General features: G+C 36.2%; 1 protein-coding gene and 1 pseudogene across 1 annotated transcript; both read right to left on the bottom strand.

Moving 5' to 3' along the window:
• Nucleotides 1-7,391: 7,391 nt before the first annotated feature.
• Nucleotides 7,392-10,975, bottom strand: LOC138310187 (uncharacterized). The gene is made up of 2 exons (XM_069251306.1): nucleotides 10,966-10,975; nucleotides 7,392-9,118 (listed from the first exon to the last, which is right to left on the bottom strand). Exons 1-2 carry the CDS (start codon nucleotides 10,973-10,975, stop codon nucleotides 8,277-8,279), a joined length of 852 nt encoding a protein of 283 aa, XP_069107407.1. The 3' UTR covers nucleotides 7,392-8,276.
• The window catches only part of LOC138310185 (uncharacterized), a 23,942-nt pseudogene continuing 13,933 nt past the window's right edge, over nucleotides 10,396-20,404 (bottom strand).

The raw sequence follows: 20,404 nt of genomic DNA, 5'->3' as shown, positions 1-20,404 counted from the left end.
TACGCATGGACACCTATGATAACTGTTTCCATATATTCTATGCCACGGTCGAAACAAAACAGATTTGCCTCGGCAAAGTCATTAGAGGAATCATAGATAATAAATGCGACTGCTTCAGCCATGGTGATCGAAAGAGTGTGTGCGACAGCAACGACAGACCGGATTACGTCACTTCGTCGCCACGAAGGCCCGCATCAGCCGTCCATTTATCATCTATGAGTTAGAAATGATTTTAAATCTACACTAGATATATACCTGCATTGGTATATGCACAAAGTACATGACAGTTTACACTAGAGATACACGTGCATTGGTATATGCACAAAGTATATGACAGTTTATACTAGAGATATACGTTCATTGGTATATTGATTAAACGGCTGCATACAGGTCTAATAATTTAAAAGAATGCAATACGATATGAAAAGTGGAGTTACGCCATGAAGTACGTGGATTAGACGCCAATCTTCAATGTGATATGAAGCTTTCCATATACGTCAAGTCCATTTGAGTTGAGAAGAAAAATAAGCTATAATACCAGTACCTCTCACAGATTGAATTACCTCATGTAATATTTTGTATATGTTACTAGTGTAATATAAACTGAAGCGATTTTCATTGTTTGTTACGTCATGACAAAAACAAAAAATGACGTCAGAATCTAGAGGGCAGAGAGAAAAAAACTGCTGTTAGACAGTTTAAACTTTGTAGTACATTTTTCTATTTAAGGTCTTAAAAATGTAGGTAGATAAACATATATAATTTTGCATTCAATTCCACTCGTTTCCAAATTATGAATTTTGCTCGCCAAGTCTCGCAAAAACCAAAAATTCCATCACTCGTTTGATTAGATCTAATATGAAATACACTCTCATTTAAGGTCCTATTTATGTTAAACCGTATTTGAATATTGTAATAACTTTGTTAATATATAGTGCAGTTGAAAAATAGCGAAGGAATAAGCATTCTAAAATGTCGGCGTGGTACGAGTATATATGTAAATGCAATATATCTGATCATTTCGAAGAAAACAAGAAACAAAATATATATGTGCATCATACAGTTACAGTTAATTTGCAATTGCAGTTTTCAAACAACATGAATTATAGAAAAGACAATAGGTACTGGTAATGAGAGATCTTGTGTGCAATTTGCTAAGATAAATTTGTGTTCAATACATGTATTATATAAATAAACTGCTTAACTATTTAATAGTATCTTTCTATTTGCCGTTGCCTGAATTAAATATTTACCAGAATTTCTTAAAGTTTTTACAAGGGTACTACTAAACAATTCAATCATCTTGAAAAGAGATGATCGACGATAAAAATATGGTTTTAAATATTTTACCCTTAAATTTAAAAATATTGGACATAATAAAATAAAATGGGCTTCATCTTCAACCTCATGGCTATCACAAAAGTACACAACCTTTGTGGTCTAGGGATACCGGTGTATCTACCAGTTTCAACGTTCAAAGCATGGACACTTAATCTGTATTTGGATATTATTCGCTTTATTTTGAAAGTAAATGGTTTACTGAGATAATCTAGTGTCATAAGCTTATCAACGATATGTTTGTACATAATACACTTTGAAGAACTTTCTTAACTAGTTCTCATTTCTTGAATAAAAATGTCTTGCAAACGTTGTTTATACAATAACAAAAATATCTTTCATTTTAAACGCTCTGTGCATACCATATATCACCAAAACCAAATGAACATAAAATCTTTTTTCAAATGACATACCCAATTAATCTTTGCAATTATGCTTTTTAATATTAAGTTCAACTAATTCCTCAGAACAAGCCCTCAATATGTAGTTTTCGGTCTTCAATAAATGAAGCCAATATCTCACAATATTAATCTTTCTCGTAATGTGAAAAGGAAAACGTCCCAATTCAAAATAAGCCATGGGATTGTTAACAGATTTTTTAACACCCAATACTGACTTTAAAACCATCAAATGTAGTTTTTCAGAATTTGGAAGCATAATTCAAAATATCAAAGTATCAAACAAAGAAAATTTTTGTATTTTCATTCAATATAAACTTTTTCATTTTACGATTAAGAAGATAAAATTATTTTCTGCCTTTTATAGCAATGTTGTTCTGCGCTATTGTAAACTTACCATTGTAATTAAAAACTAAACCTAAATAACAAAACTGGTCTACCACACCTCAATATCTATACCATCATATTTCCAGTGTTCATTTGGTAATAAACGCTTATTTTTTCTGAATACTACAATTTGTGTTTTATCTATATTTACGAACAAATTCCATAGAACAGAATATCGTTTCAGAAAGACAAGCATATTTTGTGGATCATCAATATTTTCGGAGAACAAAACAGTGTCGTAAGCATATATGATCAAAAAAGGTTAAGCATCTGTATTTGGTAACTTTGACAATTGGATTCAATAAATTCTGATTCCATTTGATTTACAAACAAAGAAAACATTATCGGCGACAAAGATTCGCCTTATAATGGCAGAGGCACGATCTATGTTCATGTTTTCTAATCAACAGGATTATATCCTGGCTCGTCTATTCTGTTTGGGCCAAAATATTCGTTTTAAGGAATCATATTTGTTTGGAGTATGGGGTCTCATTAAGTTCAATTTTGAGTCCAAAGAGAAACTATACGAGCATTGTCAAAACCGATGCGATCATTATTGGCAAGCATGTAGCTAGGTGACAGGCGAGCCAACATATTGTAAATAGTACAAAAAGGCTCTGTTCCAAATTTTCGGCTACGTAGCCTTCGTCTGGGCTACGACGAAGGCTACGTATATACATGATAAGAATCCCTTCCCTGTAAAAGCATGTGTGTGTGTCGCATTTCAAACGACACACACGCTTGGATATAAACGCACATAATGTTACATTTTATGTTGAATACAAATTGCATCGTATTTTTTTGAGGACCGACAACATAGATTACCAGAAAGCAATATCTACGGATTGAGTACCTAAGAAGGGCTGAAGTTGCAATTGCATTTCTTGTTGATTCTCTTGATAAATCACGGAAAGACGTGTAGTACAAAAAGGTGATTAAAACAAATAAAAATTGTAATCCAAATTTTAAAGTTTATCTATTTAATAGAGAGGAAAGTACCTACAGGTATTACCAAGATAAACCCATACTAGAATTGATTCAGTATTGTTTAATGAGACAAAATAAAAATAAAAGTTTGATATCATGAAATTAGTGTTGCTATATTGAAAATTATTTCTAGAAATGAACATTTACCGACAGGTGAGTGTGGTTAATTGGTTAACCTGAAGAAATTTAAGTAAAAAAATTGTAAATAACATTTCTAGATTTAATCAAATGACATAAAAATGACATAAGGAATTTTATTTAAAAGTTTACATCAAATACCTTATACATATGCCAATAAGTGAAAACAGTTATTATTATTGCAGATCTATTAAGATGATCAACCACATGAAAGATGATTAGAATGGTTATTTTGAGACAACACACTAAGCAACGAGATATTATTAAAATATTGTTAGAAAATTAACATTTAGAAAAAGTGTGTGTTATCTGATAAGTTATTAGGTCCTAAAGGATATTAGGTCCTATCAATTTTTGAGCACATACACTTTTAGTAATAGAAGCAAACATAATCTGTACTAATTATTCATAAAAATATAATTCAGTGACCAATTCAAAGGCACATATATGCTAAGGAGATAAATAAAATTGAGATAAAAATTAGAGAGCAAACTCTTTTCTATTTTATCAAAAGAGTAGCTATTTTATTAAGAAAAAAATCAAAACCGACTACGGAGACATATAAAGGTGAAGCCTAGCAAGCAAACCTATACAGCTTATTTCCTGTGTTATAAATAAAATAAACACAACACTAACGTTAATATGTCTTTATATGTAACGAGACTAGTCAACCGGGAGATAACTCAACACGCACAATCATTTATTATAAACTGTTTAACTTTGTATATTTGAATGAATCGCATAAAGAGTACATAAGAAAATTAGCTCGTCATATTGATATCAATATAATATATCATAGAGATGTTTTAAGATTAATACAAATATAATACTTTATACACCGATAATCGCTAAGTATCATTATGAATAACGTTTGCTGTATAGTCAACCTACCTACCTACCTACCTACCTACCTACACACACACACACACACACACCGTTCACAAATAACTAGCTTCCTTAGTTTGTAGTTTACTGTTATATGACAGTGTTGATAAATCAATAACAACATATGCAGGGATATTACGTGTTATTCGCTACATATGACCATCCATATAAAAGATGATTAATATGATATATTGAGAAAAAAATGAAAAAAAAGTTAAAATCTTACTATTATAAAACAAGTGCGGTATGAATGGAAATTAATTTTAGTAAATTATCACTTTGAACCAGATTATGTCAGTTTTATGGGTAATCAAAGATGGGTTATCTTAATATATAAAAACTGATGAATAGCAGTTACAGCACTTACATTCCTTTTTTGTAATGAGACTAGTCAACCGGGAGATAACTCATCACGTATAATAAAATACCTTATAGTCAACCGGGAGATAACCAATGTACATACAACTAGCTTACTTTGAGATGCAGATTATATTTATATGAAAATGTTGATAAAGCGATAGAAACACACGGACGGAGATACTTCTTTTTTGATTCATATGATCATGGCCATTCTTATGAACGATGATAATAATAATTAATTGAGAAAAAAAAAAAAACAAAAATAAAATCGAGTGTTACAAAATTGGAAATTATTTCTTAGAAAATTAACATTTTCAAAGAGAGTATGTCAAATTGATGCCATTGTTTTGAGAAAGTAATTGTGAAGTACTAATAGTTCTAAAGGAAATTAGCTTAAGTAACCTGAATGCAGTTGATGCCATTATTTCAAAAATTATTCCTACTATATCAAACAATTTGTGTACAGAACAAATTATCTACAACTTGATAATGTTGTAGCATATACAATTCCGAAGTCACATCAATCACGCCGAAATTCCTTGTTCAGTTTTGTACATAATAATCTTAATAAGTACTAAATAATACAGGCATAAATAATCAGCACTGCTTACTCATGCATCAAAACACAATATATATGTATATCTATTACAAATTTAAAAATACATATATGATATAGAGACAAATTTCAGGTGAAAATTCAGAAAATTGATAAAGCAACCTGATACAAATTATTTTCTGTGTTATCCAAATAGTAGACACGAAACTAAAGATAACATTCCTTTATACATAATGAGACTGGTCAACCGAAAGATAACTCAAGATGCACTCTCATCTATTGTACTTTTTACAATGAATGAGTGTGTGCGTCATGATATATAGACTTTTTAAGATTGCAATTTGAACAAATTGCATAAAAAGGGACATGAAAACAAAGATTACTTAAATGCAAATATTGAAAGTATTTAAAGTAATGTGTGCTGTAATTTTCATACTCACGAGTACTAAAGAGGAGCTTTTGATATTTAACTTGCCAACATTTGTGAATTAAAATACGTACAATGCATAGGTTCCAATTTGATAAAAACAAAATAAGGGCTGAACATATTTTTGTCAGTAACTATTATTACAATTTCATTTTACATTTTTACAGTGTTATTAGTAAGTAGTGCTGTTTTATTTCGGTCTTTATCAGATGTGCCTGTATGTTACGCGAGTTACGACGTCTAAGATGATCGAGTTAATTACTAAAGACTATAAAGGAATCAATTCAATAAACTCGAATTATTCATTACAAAAGCAATTTCTCAATTACTTTCCTAAGGATGACAAAACGTTCGGTCATTTTAAGGTCTGAACATACTCGCGTACCCCTGCCCCACTCTATCCCCCTACCCCGTACACTGTACCCTCTACTATCTACCCCTTTCCCATCCCTCTACTCTCTACCCTTTACCCCTACCCTCTACCATGTATCCTGTACCCACTACCCCTCTCCTGTACTCTCTAACCTCTACCCTCTATCACTTACCATCTACTCTTTATCCTCTGCCAATTAATACACATAAGATTTTACGCTCATCTCGGAGATATTTGTCTAGCGTTTCGTGTGTTAAAATTAGTTGCTTTCACAAGTATTCGAAATTATGTATAAATGATTCTCTGGGTACCAATGGAATCCCTTCGTAGTTATCATGAGATTATCTTCGGCATCCATATTTGATGACTGTAATATACAGAGAACACATGACCAGTGTCTTAAAATGTAAGCTGCAAAAGTGGCAAGTGTCCGGTGCACGTGATAAAATACAGATATTTTCTGTCAGTGCCGAATATATGTTGCATTTTAATATAGCAATTAATAGTACAGTCGTCATGTTGAAAAGCAGAAAGTTGATAAAACGAACTTTCTGCCTTACAAAGCAATAAATAAAAACTAAAGTCGTTCAGGTTTGGGTGATAATGTAGCCAAGGTTTATTACTGTATCATCGTATTATGTAATGTTACATAATTATAGATAGATGATATAATCATGACACAATATTGCAAAATATTATTGCATAACATATTTTTTTATAATTATGATTACAGTAAGTGGAAGAACCACATGTAATAAACCAGGTAGTAATTTGTCCGTCTAAGGGACCGACTAACCTCGACTAATTAAGGACTAAACTAAGTAATCTATTCTAAGCTATTCTACACATATAAAGGTACAAAGTTTAACACAACCTACACAATTAACGTAAATACCGGGCGGGAAGGGAAGGGAGAATTTTTGTTGAATTTCACTGCGAACAAGCGCGATCTGTTCTGCACGGCCGAAAATTTGAAAGTGACGCTTTGCTTTGAATTTTCTTTATACATATCAGAGGTTGGAGCAAGTTTTAAAACGATTGGATGCTACCTACCCTATCGTAGAGTTGTTGTGTCCCAAGGGGAATCACAACACGCTCTCCATTTGTTTACATATCTACGACGCATGGAAAAGTCCGAGAGACTCGAACGACAGTAAACCACGTTAACGAGACCTTGCGAGACTTGGTAAAACATTGTTAATAAACACTAATTTCGTTAAAAAGGAAATATCTAGAAAGTGTGTACATGTAAAGCGAATTCCTAAACTGTAATCTAAATTTAAAAGGGGGGCATGTACAACGAAAGATAATAAAATGAGGAGTCGCACCAAACCGGAAGTTACACCACACAGACGTAAATATACACAGACGCGACACACGTGTGTAAGTACAGTACACTGCCGAAGAACAAGTGTGGTGCACAGGGCCTCGTTACTAATGATTATATATATATAAGATAGGTCACGTCTATTTACATACATGTATGTAGGCGTGACCTATCTTATATATATAATCATTGGTAACGAGGCCCTGTGTGTGGTGTGTAGCGAGACAGGTATTGCATGTAATATTGTATACATATTACAAATGATTCTTCCGCCTACAATTAATAAAATATTATCTAGATAATACATACATTAATAGTACAGTCGTCATGTTGCAAAGCAGAAAGTTGATAAAACGAACTTTCTGCCTTACAAAGCAATAAATAAAAAACTAAAGTCGTTCAGGTTTGGGTGATAATGTAGCCAAGGTTTATTACTGTATCATCGTATTATGTAATGTTACATAATTATAGATAGATGATATAATCATGACACAATATTGCAAAATATTATTGCATAACATATTTTTTATAATTATGATTACAGTAAGTGGAAGAACCACATGTAATAAACCAGGTAGTAATTTGTCCAGACACCCAAACCTGAGTTGGTAAGTATATAAAGTAAAATTACATATTTGTATAAAGTAGTTTTTTAAAAAAAAAAAAAAAAAAAAAAAAAAAGTTCAAAGGAGAGTAGGCACAGTGACCATTAATGAATTCAGTCTGTACTGCCTGTTACTGCAACGATAAGACACATATAATTACAGGTCCATGGTATATACGTACACATATCCATCACGATATATCATACACAGTTCCACATGGTATAACACAAAATAAATCCAAAGTCAATCCATGAAACAATATGAAGTTCAATGATATAACCAGCAGCACGGGAAGTCGACACCATAAATAATCACTGATTAACATTATGTTCTCCTGAACTCGGTTTAAGAGGTCCATTGATGTCCATGTACTGTCTGTGATCGAACAGACCACGCACTGTTCAAAATGTTTGTACAAATATATTTGAGTCACTGTTATTACATGCACACTACAGAGATGGGTCTTCATGGCTGACCACAGACATATCTAAAAATTCAGAATTTTTTCTTTATAGCTTCCCCAAGTGAAGTACTGAGGTGTTGACGATATGCGAGAGACGTGTCTATGTATTTCTTATATGCATCACTACGCCAATCCCCTTGCGCTTGAATGATTTCATGTGGTAAGCCACACTCAAGTGCAAAGGATGCTCCAACCAGCCTAAAGCTATGCCCAGAGTATTTTGAATGATCTATCCTGAGATGTCCAAGGCACTCTCGAAGACGAGAGAGGAAAATATCATAGCTAAGCAACCTACATCCCCCTGGAGTAGGGAACATAAAGACCGGTATCTTTAAGTTTTTTGAGGGACACAGCCTGAACAGCAAAAGGAGGGCTTGGGTGGGGCAGAGGGGAGAGGAAAGAATTAATGGTAAAGGTACAGAGAGTGACCTCTCTCTAAACTGAATAGTTTTTGACCAATGCACATGTAGGATCACTCCATTAGGACTAAAGGACACATTATGACGACTTAGATGTATGTTAGGATTAAAATCCTTCAAGGAGGGGGGGAAAAGGTTAGACTTCCTGAAGAAGGAGAAGAAGGCAACCAAGCAAGCAGCCCAAAAGCAAATATCACGAGGGGACTTAATATCAAGCTGGGGTAAGATTTGCATTAAAATAATGGGAGTAATCGGAAGTTTCTGGCAGGATGAGTCCCCTAACAATCTACGTGCTCCCTTTAGTACTCTACTTATATGGAAATTGTCAACAGGATTAGTTAACCCGACCTCAAGATGTAAAAGCCTTACAACCGACAGGTAATTTCTTATTGAGGAAAACTGTAACCTCATAGATAGGAAGGCAATGTACCGCCCTAAATTGATACAATTAGTTGCTTTCACAAGTATTCGAAATTATGTATAAATGATTCTCTGGGTACCAATGGAATCCCTTCGTAGTTATCATGAGATTATCTTCGGCATCCATATTTGATGACTGTAATATACAGAGAACACATGACCAGTGTCTTAAAATGTAAGCTGCAAAAGTGGCAAGTGTCCGGTGCACGTGATAAAATACAGATATTTTCTGTCAGTGCCGAATATATGTTGCATTTTAATATAGCAATTAATAGTACAGTCGTCATGTTGAAAAGCAGAAAGTTGATAAAACGAACTTTCTGCCTTACAAAGCAATAAATAAAAACTAAAGTCGTTCAGGTTTGGGTGATAATGTAGCCAAGGTTTATTACTGTATCATCGTATTATGTAATGTTACATAATTATAGATAGATGATATATATCATGACACAATATTGCAAAATATTATTGCATAACATATTTTTTATAATTATGATTACAGTAAGTGGAAGAACCACATGTAATAAACCAGGTAGTAATTTGTCCGTCTAAGGGACCGACTAACCTCGACTAATTAAGGACTAAACTAAGTAATCTATTCTAAGCTATTCTACACATATAAAGGTACAAAGTTTAACACAACCTACACAATTAACGTAAATACCGGGCGGGAAGGGAAGGGAGAATTTTTGTTGAATTTCACTGCGAACAAGCGCGATCTGTTCTGCACGGCCGAAAATTTGAAAGTGACGCTTTGCTTTGAATTTTCTTTATACATATCAGAGGTTGGAGCAAGTTTTAAAAACGATTGGATGCTACCTACCCTATCGTAGAGTTGTTGTGTCCCAAGGGGAATCACAACACGCTCTCCATTTGTTTACATATCTACGACGCATGGAAAAGTCCGAGAGACTCGAACGACAGTAAACCACGTTAACGAGACCTTGCGAGACTTGGTAAAACATTGTTAATAAACACTAATTTCGTTAAAAAGGAAATATCTAGAAAGTGTGTACATGTAAAGCGAATTCCTAAACTGTAATCTAAATTTAAAAAGGGGGGCATGTACAACGAAAGATAATAAAATGAGGAGTCGCACCAAACCGGAAGTTACACCACACAGACGTAAATATACACAGACGCGACACACGTGTGTAAGTACAGTACACTGCCGAAGAACAAGTGTGGTGCACAGGGCCTCGTTACTAATGATTATATATATATAAGATAGGTCACGTCTATTTACATACATGTATGTAGGCGTGACCTATCTTATATATATAATCATTGGTAACGAGGCCCTGTGTGTGGTGTGTAGCGAGACAGGTATTGCATGTAATATTGTATACATATTACAAATGATTCTTCCGCCTACAATTAATAAAATATTATCTAGATAATACATACATTAATAGTACAGTCGTCATGTTGCAAAGCAGAAAGTTGATAAAACGAACTTTCTGCCTTACAAAGCAATAAATAAAAACTAAAGTCGTTCAGGTTTGGGTGATAATGTAGCCAAGGTTTATTACTGTATCATCGTATTATGTAATGTTACATAATTATAGATAGATGATATAATCATGACACAATATTGCAAAATATTATTGCATAACATATTTTTTATAATTATGATTACAGTAAGTGGAAGAACCACATGTAATAAACCAGGTAGTAATTTGTCCAGACACCCAAACCTGAGTTGGTAAGTATATAAAGTAAAATTACATATTTGTATAAAGTAGTTTTTAAAAAAAAAAAAAAAAAAAAAAAAAAAGTTCAAAGGAGAGTAGGCACAGTGACCATTAATGAATTCAGTCTGTACTGCCTGTTACTGCAACGATAAGACACATATAATTACAGGTCCATGGTATATACGTACACATATCCATCACGATATATCATACACAGTTCCACATGGTATAACACAAAATAAATCCAAAGTCAATCCATGAAACAATATGAAGTTCAATGATATAACCAGCAGCACGGGAAGTCGACACCATAAATAATCACTGATTAACATTATGTTCTCCTGAACTCGGTTTAAGAGGTCCATTGATGTCCATGTACTGTCTGTGATCGAACAGACCACGCACTGTTCAGAATGTTTGTACAAATATATTTGAGTCACTGTTATTACATGCACACTACAGAGATGGGTCTTCATGGCTGACCACAGACATATCTAAAAATTCAGAATTTTTTCTTTATAGCTTCCCCAAGTGAAGTACTGAGGTGTTGACGATATGCGAGAGACGTGTCTATGTATTTCTTATATGCATCACTACGCCAATCCCCTTGCGCTTGAATGATTTCATGTGGTAAGCCACACTCAAGTGCAAAGGATGCTCCAACCAGCCTAAAGCTATGCCCAGAGTATTTTGAATGATCTATCCTGAGATGTCCAAGGCACTCTCGAAGACGAGAGAGGAAAATATCATAGCTAAGCAACCTACATCCCCCTGGAGTAGGGAACATAAAGACCGGTATCTTTAAGTTTTTTGAGGGACACAGCCTGAACAGCAAAAGGAGGGCTTGGGTGGGGCAGAGGGGAGAGGAAAGAATTAATGGTAAAGGTACAGAGAGTGACCTCTCTCTAAACTGAATAGTTTTTGACCAATGCACATGTAGGATCACTCCATTAGGACTAAAGGACACATTATGACGACTTAGATGTATGTTAGGATTAAAATCCTTCAAGGAGGGGGGGGAAAAGGTTAGACTTCCTGAAGAAGGAGAAGAAGGCAACCAAGCAAGCAGCCCAAAAGCAAATATCACGAGGGGACTTAATATCAAGCTGGGGTAAGATTTGCATTAAAATAATGGGAGTAATCGGAAGTTTCTGGCAGGATGAGTCCCCTAACAATCTACGTGCTCCCTTTAGTACTCTACTTATATGGAAATTGTCAACAGGATTAGTTAACCCGACCTCAAGATGTAAAAGCCTTACAACCGACAGGTAATTTCTTATTGAGGAAAACTGTAACCTCATAGATAGGAAGGCAATGTACCGCCCTAAATTGATACAATTAGTTGCTTTCACAAGTATTCGAAATTATGTATAAATGATTCTCTGTGGTACCAATGGAATCCCTTCGTAGTTATCATGAGATTATCTTCGGCATCCATATTTGATGACTGTAATATACAGAGAACACATGACCAGTGTCTTAAAATGTAAGCTGCAAAAGTGGCAAGTGTCCGGTGCACGTGATAAAATACAGATATTTTCTGTCAGTGCCGAATATATGTTGCATTTTAATATAGCATAATACATAGCATAAGGTCACTTCGTAAATATGAATACGTCATCAAATGTGTTATATTCCGAAAGCCTTATAGTCCGGAAGTACGTTAGTCCAAAGGCCCAATAATCCGAATACCAGTTAGTCCGAAAGATAGCAAATATCGCAAAAATAATGCACGTAATTATGATAGTTTGATATATTCCGAATTATGATAGTTTGATATATTCCGATACGGCTTGGAAGTTATTTAATTTCTTTGGACGGAAAGTTGTCCTTTCTTCAGCTATTCTATGAAAATGTTGGTCTTTAAATAATTTGTAAACCTTTTTGTTTTTTTATCAATTTACACAGCTAATTTGGTAAATTTTGAAATCTTTTCTGGACCTTCAAATTGCATGGTATTGGCTTTTAAATACTGTAAAAGTTAATAGGATAAGTTTACTATTTTACAAGATAGGTAAAATAAATGTAATCTTTTGAGCAAAGTTTGTTTTAATTATATCAGGAATTAGTGTATGTTTAATTGAAATTATCAGTTTGGGATGACAGCTTGACATCAAACACATGCCATGACTGATCCCACCGGAAAATTAAAATAGCTTCTAAATTTTCAGTTAAGGTTCATGGGCTTATCTTTGTTTTAAATCTTTAATACAGGAGCGGTATCTTTCTTAACAGATGTATTTGTAAACTTTGTCACCTGTATAATGACGATAATATATCTGACGAGGTAAAAATACCCACTGATTCACATATAATAAAAGTTTATTATGTATTTCATTATCATTGTGTAAATTATAGCATATATATGTTTAAGGTTGTAGTGTAGGAGTAGGCTATTGAAGGTGATGATTCGGATTATTAAAATGTGAGCATGATGTACTTAAAATAATGTAGATGAGGAAACTGTACTGTGGCCTCGTATTCTGTTCTAGATAACATGTACACATGTAATATTAACCGAATATTCTTGTGTTTGGTGATGTATGAGTAAGATAATATTACATGTATAAACAATAAATTATTATGTTCCAAATAAAGCATTTTTGTTATCTACAGTCTTCGGTGAAATAGATTAGCAGAGCGCTGAATTTATAGTAATATTGGTATTGAAATCACCCTTGTCCGCTCACAGGCGTGTGTACAAGGAGCGTAGAATGTATACGAAGTAGTAGAGAGTAGACAGTAGAGGGTAGAGGGTAAAGGGTAGTAGATGGTAGGTGTATATGTTAGGGGGTAGATAGTAGTGGTAGAGAGTAGAGTGTAGAGGGTAGGGGTAGAGCGTAAAGGGTACGGGTAGATGGTAGAGGATAGGGGGTAGAGAGTAGAGGGTACAGCGTAGGTGATAGTGGAAAAAGGGTAGTTGTTGAGGTTTAGGGGTAGGTAGTAGGCCTAGGGGGTAGAGCGTAAATGGTAGGGGTAGATGGTAGAGGAAAGGGGGTAAAGAATAGAGGGTAGGGATTGGGGGTAAAGAGTAAATGTAAAGCGTAGGGGATAGTGGAAAAGGGTAGGGGTAGAGGTTAGGGGTAGGTAGTAGGGGTAGAGCAAAAGGGGTAGCGGTAGATGGTAGAGGATATGGGTAGAAAGTGATGGGTATGGGTTGCGGGTAGAGGGTAGAGGGTAAAGCGTAGGGATAGAGGATAAAAGGTAGGGGTAGGTAGTTGAGGTTATAGCGTAAAGGATCGGTAAATGGTAGAGGATATGGGGTAAAGAATAGAGGGTAGGGATTGGTGTAGAAAGTAGAGGGTAAAACGTAGGGGTAGAGGATTACGGGTAGAGATAAAGGTTTGGGGGTAGAGAGTAGAGGGGAGAGGGTAAGGGGTAAAGAATGGAGGGTTGGGGTAGCACGTAGTAGGTAGAGAGTAGAGGGGAAAATGTATAAGGTAGTGGTTAGAGGGTAGAGGCTAGAAGGTAAATGGTAGGGGTAAAGGGTAGGGGTAGATCGTAGAGGTAGGAGGGTGTGTGGTAGAGGGTAGATGATAGGGTGTAGATCATACTAGAATCAGCTATATTATATATGTATAAATGCATAGCAAGTGTGCAGATGGTTAGTCGGTAGGGGTAGAGGGTAGGGGTAGATGATAAAGGTAGAGGATAGGCGTGCGTGAGTGAGTTAGCTAAGAAAGTGAGTGAGTGAGTGAGTGAGTGAGTGAGTGAGTGAGTGAGTGAGTGAGTGAGTGAGTGAGTGAGTGAGTGAGTGAGTGAGTGAGTGAGTGAGTGAGTGAGTGAGTGAGTGAGTGAGTGAGTGAGTGAGTGAGTGAGTGAGTGAGTGAGTGAGTGAGTGAGTGAGTGAGTGAGTGAGTGAGTGAGTGAGTGAGTGAGTGAGTGAGTGAGTGAGTGAGTGAGTGAGTGAGTGAGTGAGTGAGTGAGTGAGTGAGTGAGTGAGTGAGTGAGTGAGTGAGCTAAGAAAGTGGGTGAGTGAGCTAAGAAAGTGGGTGAGTGAGCTAAGAAAGTGGGTGAGTGAGCTAAGAAAGTGGGTGAGTGAGTGAGTGAGCTAAGAAAGTGAGTGAGTGAGCTAAGAAAGTGAGTGAGTGAGCTAAGAAAGTGAGTGAGTGGGTGTGTGGGTGAGTGAAGGGAAGGAAGGAGTGACGGAGGGAGTGAGTGAGTGACGGAGGAAGTGACGGTGGTAGGGAGGGAGTGACGGTGTGAGAAGAGATATAGTAACAAGATTCGGTGAGTGATTGAGCGTGTATGTGTGTGTGTGTGTGTGTGGGGAGGGGGGTACTGACTCAGTGAGACTGAGTACATAATATACATCCCCTATCTTTGATATTACCGCTATCGATGACAATATGAGCATCTTATGTGAGTATGGATTTAAGTCAGACCTGTATCGGCTGTCGTAACTATTCGGGGAAAAATAAATCGCTGTGACATACCCTATTGCCGCATATATAGCACAAACAACCAATACTTTAGATAAATGAAATACTAATTCCTAATTACTATTAAAGACGTAGGAACACTGTAATATAATTTCAAAATTAACCAACAATGGCAAGTAAAAAAAGAAAACAATAATTTTAAAATACATGATAACTAGCTATTCGCTCAATCAGATATCATATCATATTTATAATATTTGGTCATAATACGAGAAGCTTTAGAAAATAAATCAATCCATTATCAATTTGTTGACGATGAATTGTTAATTGATGCTTTAGATAGTAAGTTCCTAAAAGTCGCCTTTTTACGACGATGCAAAAGGAGCAACAGGTACAATTCTAACATCCTTGTAAGGCAAACACAGTATTAAATATGTTCCTTATTAATTCCATAGATTTCACGAAGAGTTTAAAATTTTCACATAATTTAGAGGTATATGTTTTATATAGAGATTGAACAGTGTTTTGATTGCGTTAAAGGTGGTATGAACGCAATGGGATACAGACATATTCAATGTAGCGTGTTAGCGCTACATGTAGAATATGTCTGTATCCCATTGCGTTTATACCACCTTTAACGCAATCAAAACACTGTTCAATCTTTATATTTACATAAATAAGTCTACTTTTACGTCAAATTTAAAACGGTGATGGTTGCTAAGTTGGGTAACTACGGTAGTCAGGATGACCGAAGATATAGTTCCGATTGTTGAATGTTATAGCTGCAGTTTGATTTGAAATATAACAATGACACCTTTAATTATTTTTAAATTATATTTTTTTTACAATTTGATAATGTATCAATAATGTCCATTTCGAATAAAAATTGAGATAACCAAGGCGGAGCGACTACCGGTATCGTTGTCAGGGTAGTGATTCGGTCCGAAGTGGAGCTAGACTGGTTCCCTTCCCTTAGTTCTCTACTCTCCGCCAGGCTGCGCTCCGCTCACTGTAGACTGGTTCCCTTCCCTTAGTTCTCTACTCTCCGCCAGGCTGCGCTCCGCTCACTAGGGACCGGTAGCGGGTAACCATGATGATTTTTTTGATTGGTCAATCTACATATCCGGTTCGCTGGTACCACTTTTTTTTAGACGTGGGAAACCCCTTTACGCACGAAGCGACGGATCTTAACGTAAAGAATAAATAATTTATTTGAACGATATATAAACAAAATTAAATAAGATCTTAAGTTTTGAAATCATTTCGTGCTAACAGAGTTTAGAGTGTTCATAGGAACGACGTTAATGACGTTATTTTCTCTTAACGGATGTAGCCGTCTCCATGATGACATATCATGCTCAGAAATGATGCGCACTACTCTGGAGTTGGAATTCCCACTCAAGATGGCTACCCGCTACCGGTCCTCAGTGAAGCGTACGCAAGGGAGTTAACTGAGGCGGGAACCAGTCTACGCTCACTGGGGACCGGTAGCGGGTAACCATGATGATTTTTCTGCTTGGTCAATCTACATATCCGGTTCACAGGCATCACTTCTTGTATGTATCAAATCTAATTTATATCAACGGAATCGTGACAACGGGGGTGGGTTGGGGGGGGGGGGGGGGCTATTTCATTGTCATTTAGACGTGGGAAACCCCTTTACGCACGAAGCGACGAATGGGTCTACACGCATTTGTAGCTATGATTAAGGAAATAATCAAAATTTAAAATTGATATGTATATTATTATTTTGTACTATTGAAATTATCTTAAGACGTTGATAAAATTGAAGAGAAAAACATTTTAGCCATATATTCGAACTCATTATTCTCGTATAAAATACATGTACTTATTACTTAGCGACTAAATCACCGAGCTACCCCGGCTTATATTTTAGATATATACAACCTATTTGTTTTCGATAGATAGAAATAAATAACAACAAAACACAACTATTTTGCGTATTTTCGAGGTTAATGGGCACTTTTCGAGAAAAGTGTTTGGCTCTGAAAAGAGCCGTTGCTATAGGATTCAAGACTGCTTCGATTCTTGGTCACTCTCTCATCATCGTCTTCGGATCCGGAAACAACGTCTACAATTTCGCCATACAGGTCTCTTCGTAATCCGGATATGTCTTCAGCTTTTTGGTGGGCATAGTCGTAGTACATGTTACGCAGGCCTTCTACAACCGACATTCTAAGTCTGTAGCTGTAGCGAAAGGTTCTCAGTCCGTCTCTCTTGGCACCGAGGTAACGGGACTGCAACTCGTCTAGCTTGTAATTCAGTTGTACGATCTGTTCACAGGCTCTTCGGAATCGACGTTCGCTATTCAGCAGAGTGAATCGTTGATCGAGTCGGGAGTTTCTTGCTTTCGTCTTCATGATTGTCTCAAGATTAAGTGATGACAGTAGATTGTCGTCGGGTATTTATACCCCTGACTTCAAGTGTCCATAGGCCATAACGAGAAACTCGTGTACACATTGTCAGTACACATTCTGACGCGTGTCAGCGCATTTAGTATATTGAGTGAAAGGCACACCATTTACCGTTACGCGGTCACGGTCTGTGCGCTCGACTGCAGGCTTGACCAGACACTGGACAGTAGAAATAACTGCATGGTATACTAGTGATATATATATAAGCCACATAACTTAGAATTGCCGAGAAAGATATTGTGACGCTCCATGGTAACGTTATTGATGACGTCATAGAACAATGGGATACAATCGCAACATCTCGTCGGCAGTCTTCGGAAGTTAACGGTTGTAACCGAACACTATAGGCAGTGAACTTCCGTTAATTACACGCGGCTAATTATGAAAATGTACGCCGGGCGAGACGGTTCGATTTACAACATACCGTCGCATGTATCGAAAAGCAGTATTTCATACTGGTCGGGCGCCTCTTATACGTGTATGTATCAAATCTAATTTATATCAACGGAATCGTGACAACGGGGGTGGGTTGGGTTGGGGGGGGGGGCTATTTCATTGTCATAAACAAAGGAGTATTTACGCACAAAAAGCTATTTCATTGTCATAAACAAAGGAGTATTTACGCACAAAAAGGTGAAGACGCGTCTTTAGTTATACCTCTGTATGTGGTATATTTAAGCATATTATACGAGTGATTTTGTTGTCGAGTAATTATACATGTATACCAGCTTGATTCAAGGGACGTAACTCGTGTTATCATGTTCATTATACATTTACCAATATACATTTGATCACAAGGAATAAACATGGGTCTACACGCATTTGTAGCTATGATTAAGGAAATAATCAGAAATTTAATTGATATGTATTATTTTGTACTATTGAAATTATCTTAAGACGTTGATAAATTGAAGAGAAAAACATTTTAGCAATATTCGAACTCATATTCTCGTATAAGATACATGTACTTATTACTTAGCGACTAAATCACCGAGCTACCCCGGCTTATATTTAGATATATACAACTATTTGTTTTCGATAGATAGAAATAAATAACAACAAAACACAACTATTTTGCGTATTTTCGAGGTTAATGGGCACTTTTCGAGAAAAGTGTTTGGCTCTGAAAAGAGCCGTTGCTATAGGATTCAAGACTGCTTCGATTCTTGGTCACTCTTCATCATCGTCTTCGGATCCGGAAACAACGTCTACAATTTCGCCATACAGGTCTCTTCGTAATCCGGATATGTCTTCAGCTTTTTGGTGGGCATAGTCGTAGTACATGTTACGCAGGCCTTCTACAACCGACATTCTAAGTCTGTAGCTGTAGCGAAAGGTTCTCAGTCCGTCTCTCTTGGCACCGAGGTAACGGGACTGCAACTCGTCTAGCTTGTAATTCAGTTGTACGATCTGTTCACAGGCTCTTCGGAATCGACGTTCGCTATTCAGCAGAGTGAATCGTTGATCGAGTCGGGAGTTTCTTGCTTTCGTCTTCATGATTGTCTCAAGATTAAGTGATGACAGTAGATTGTCGTCGGGTATTTATACCCCTGACTTCAAGTGTCATAGGCCATAACGAGAAACTCGTGTACACATTGTCAGTACACATTCTGACGCGTGTCAGCGCATTTAGTATATTGAGTGAAAGGCACACCATTTACCGTTACGCGGTCACGGTCTGTGCGCTCGACTGCAGGCTTGACCAGACACTGGACAGTAGAAATAACTGCATGGTATAGTAGGCCAGCAAATATTGAATTATATATATATAAGCCACATAACTTAGAATTGCCGAGAAAGATATTGTGACGCTCCATGGTAACGTTATTGATGACGTCATAGAACAATGGGATACAATCGCAACATCTCGTCGGCAGTCTTCGGTAGTTAACGGTTGTAACCGAACACTATAGGCAGTGAACTTCCGTTAATTACACGCGGCTAATTATGAAAATGTACGCCGGGCGAGACGGTTCGATTTACAACATACCGTCGCATGTATCGAAAAGCAGTATTTCATACTGGTCGGGCGCCTCTTATACGTGTATGTATCAAATCTAATTTATATCAACGGAATCGTGACAACGGGGGTGGGTTGGGGGGGGGGGGGGCTATTTCATTGTCATAAACAAAGGAGTATTTACGCACAAAAAGCTATTTCATTGTCATAAACAAAGGAGTATTTACGCACAAAAAGGTGAAGACGCGTCTTTAGTTATACCTCTGTATGTGGTATATTTAAGCATATTATACGAGTGATTTTGTTGTCGAGTAATTATACATGTATACCAGCTTGATTCAAGGGACGTAACTCGTGTTATCATGTTCATTATACATTTACCAATATACATTTGATCACAAGGAATAAACATGGGTCTACACGCATTTGTAGCTATGATTAAGGAAATAATCAGAAATTTAATTGATATGTATTATTTTGTACTATTGAAATTATCTTAAGACGTTGATAAATTGAAGAGAAAAACATTTTAGCAATATTCGAACTCATATTCTCGTATAAGATACATGTACTTATTACTTAGCGACTAAATCACCGAGCGAGCTACCCCGGCTTATATTTAGATATATACAACTATTTGTTTTCGATAGATAGAAATAAATAACAACAAAACACAACTATTTTGCGTATTTTCGAGGTTAATGGGCACTTTTCGAGAAAAGTGTTTGGCTCTGAAAAGAGCCGTTGCTATAGGATTCAAGACTGCTTCGATTCTTGGTCACTCTTCATCATCGTCTTCGGATCCGGAAACAACGTCTACAATTTCGCCATACAGGTCTCTTCGTAATCC

This window comes from Argopecten irradians, chromosome 16, assembly GCF_041381155.1.
Source record: "Argopecten irradians isolate NY chromosome 16, Ai_NY, whole genome shotgun sequence".
Classification (NCBI taxonomy): domain Eukaryota; kingdom Metazoa; phylum Mollusca; class Bivalvia; order Pectinida; family Pectinidae; genus Argopecten; species Argopecten irradians.
The sequence above is the reverse complement of the archived record's forward strand: the minus strand, read 5'-3'. Positions and strand labels throughout refer to the sequence as shown.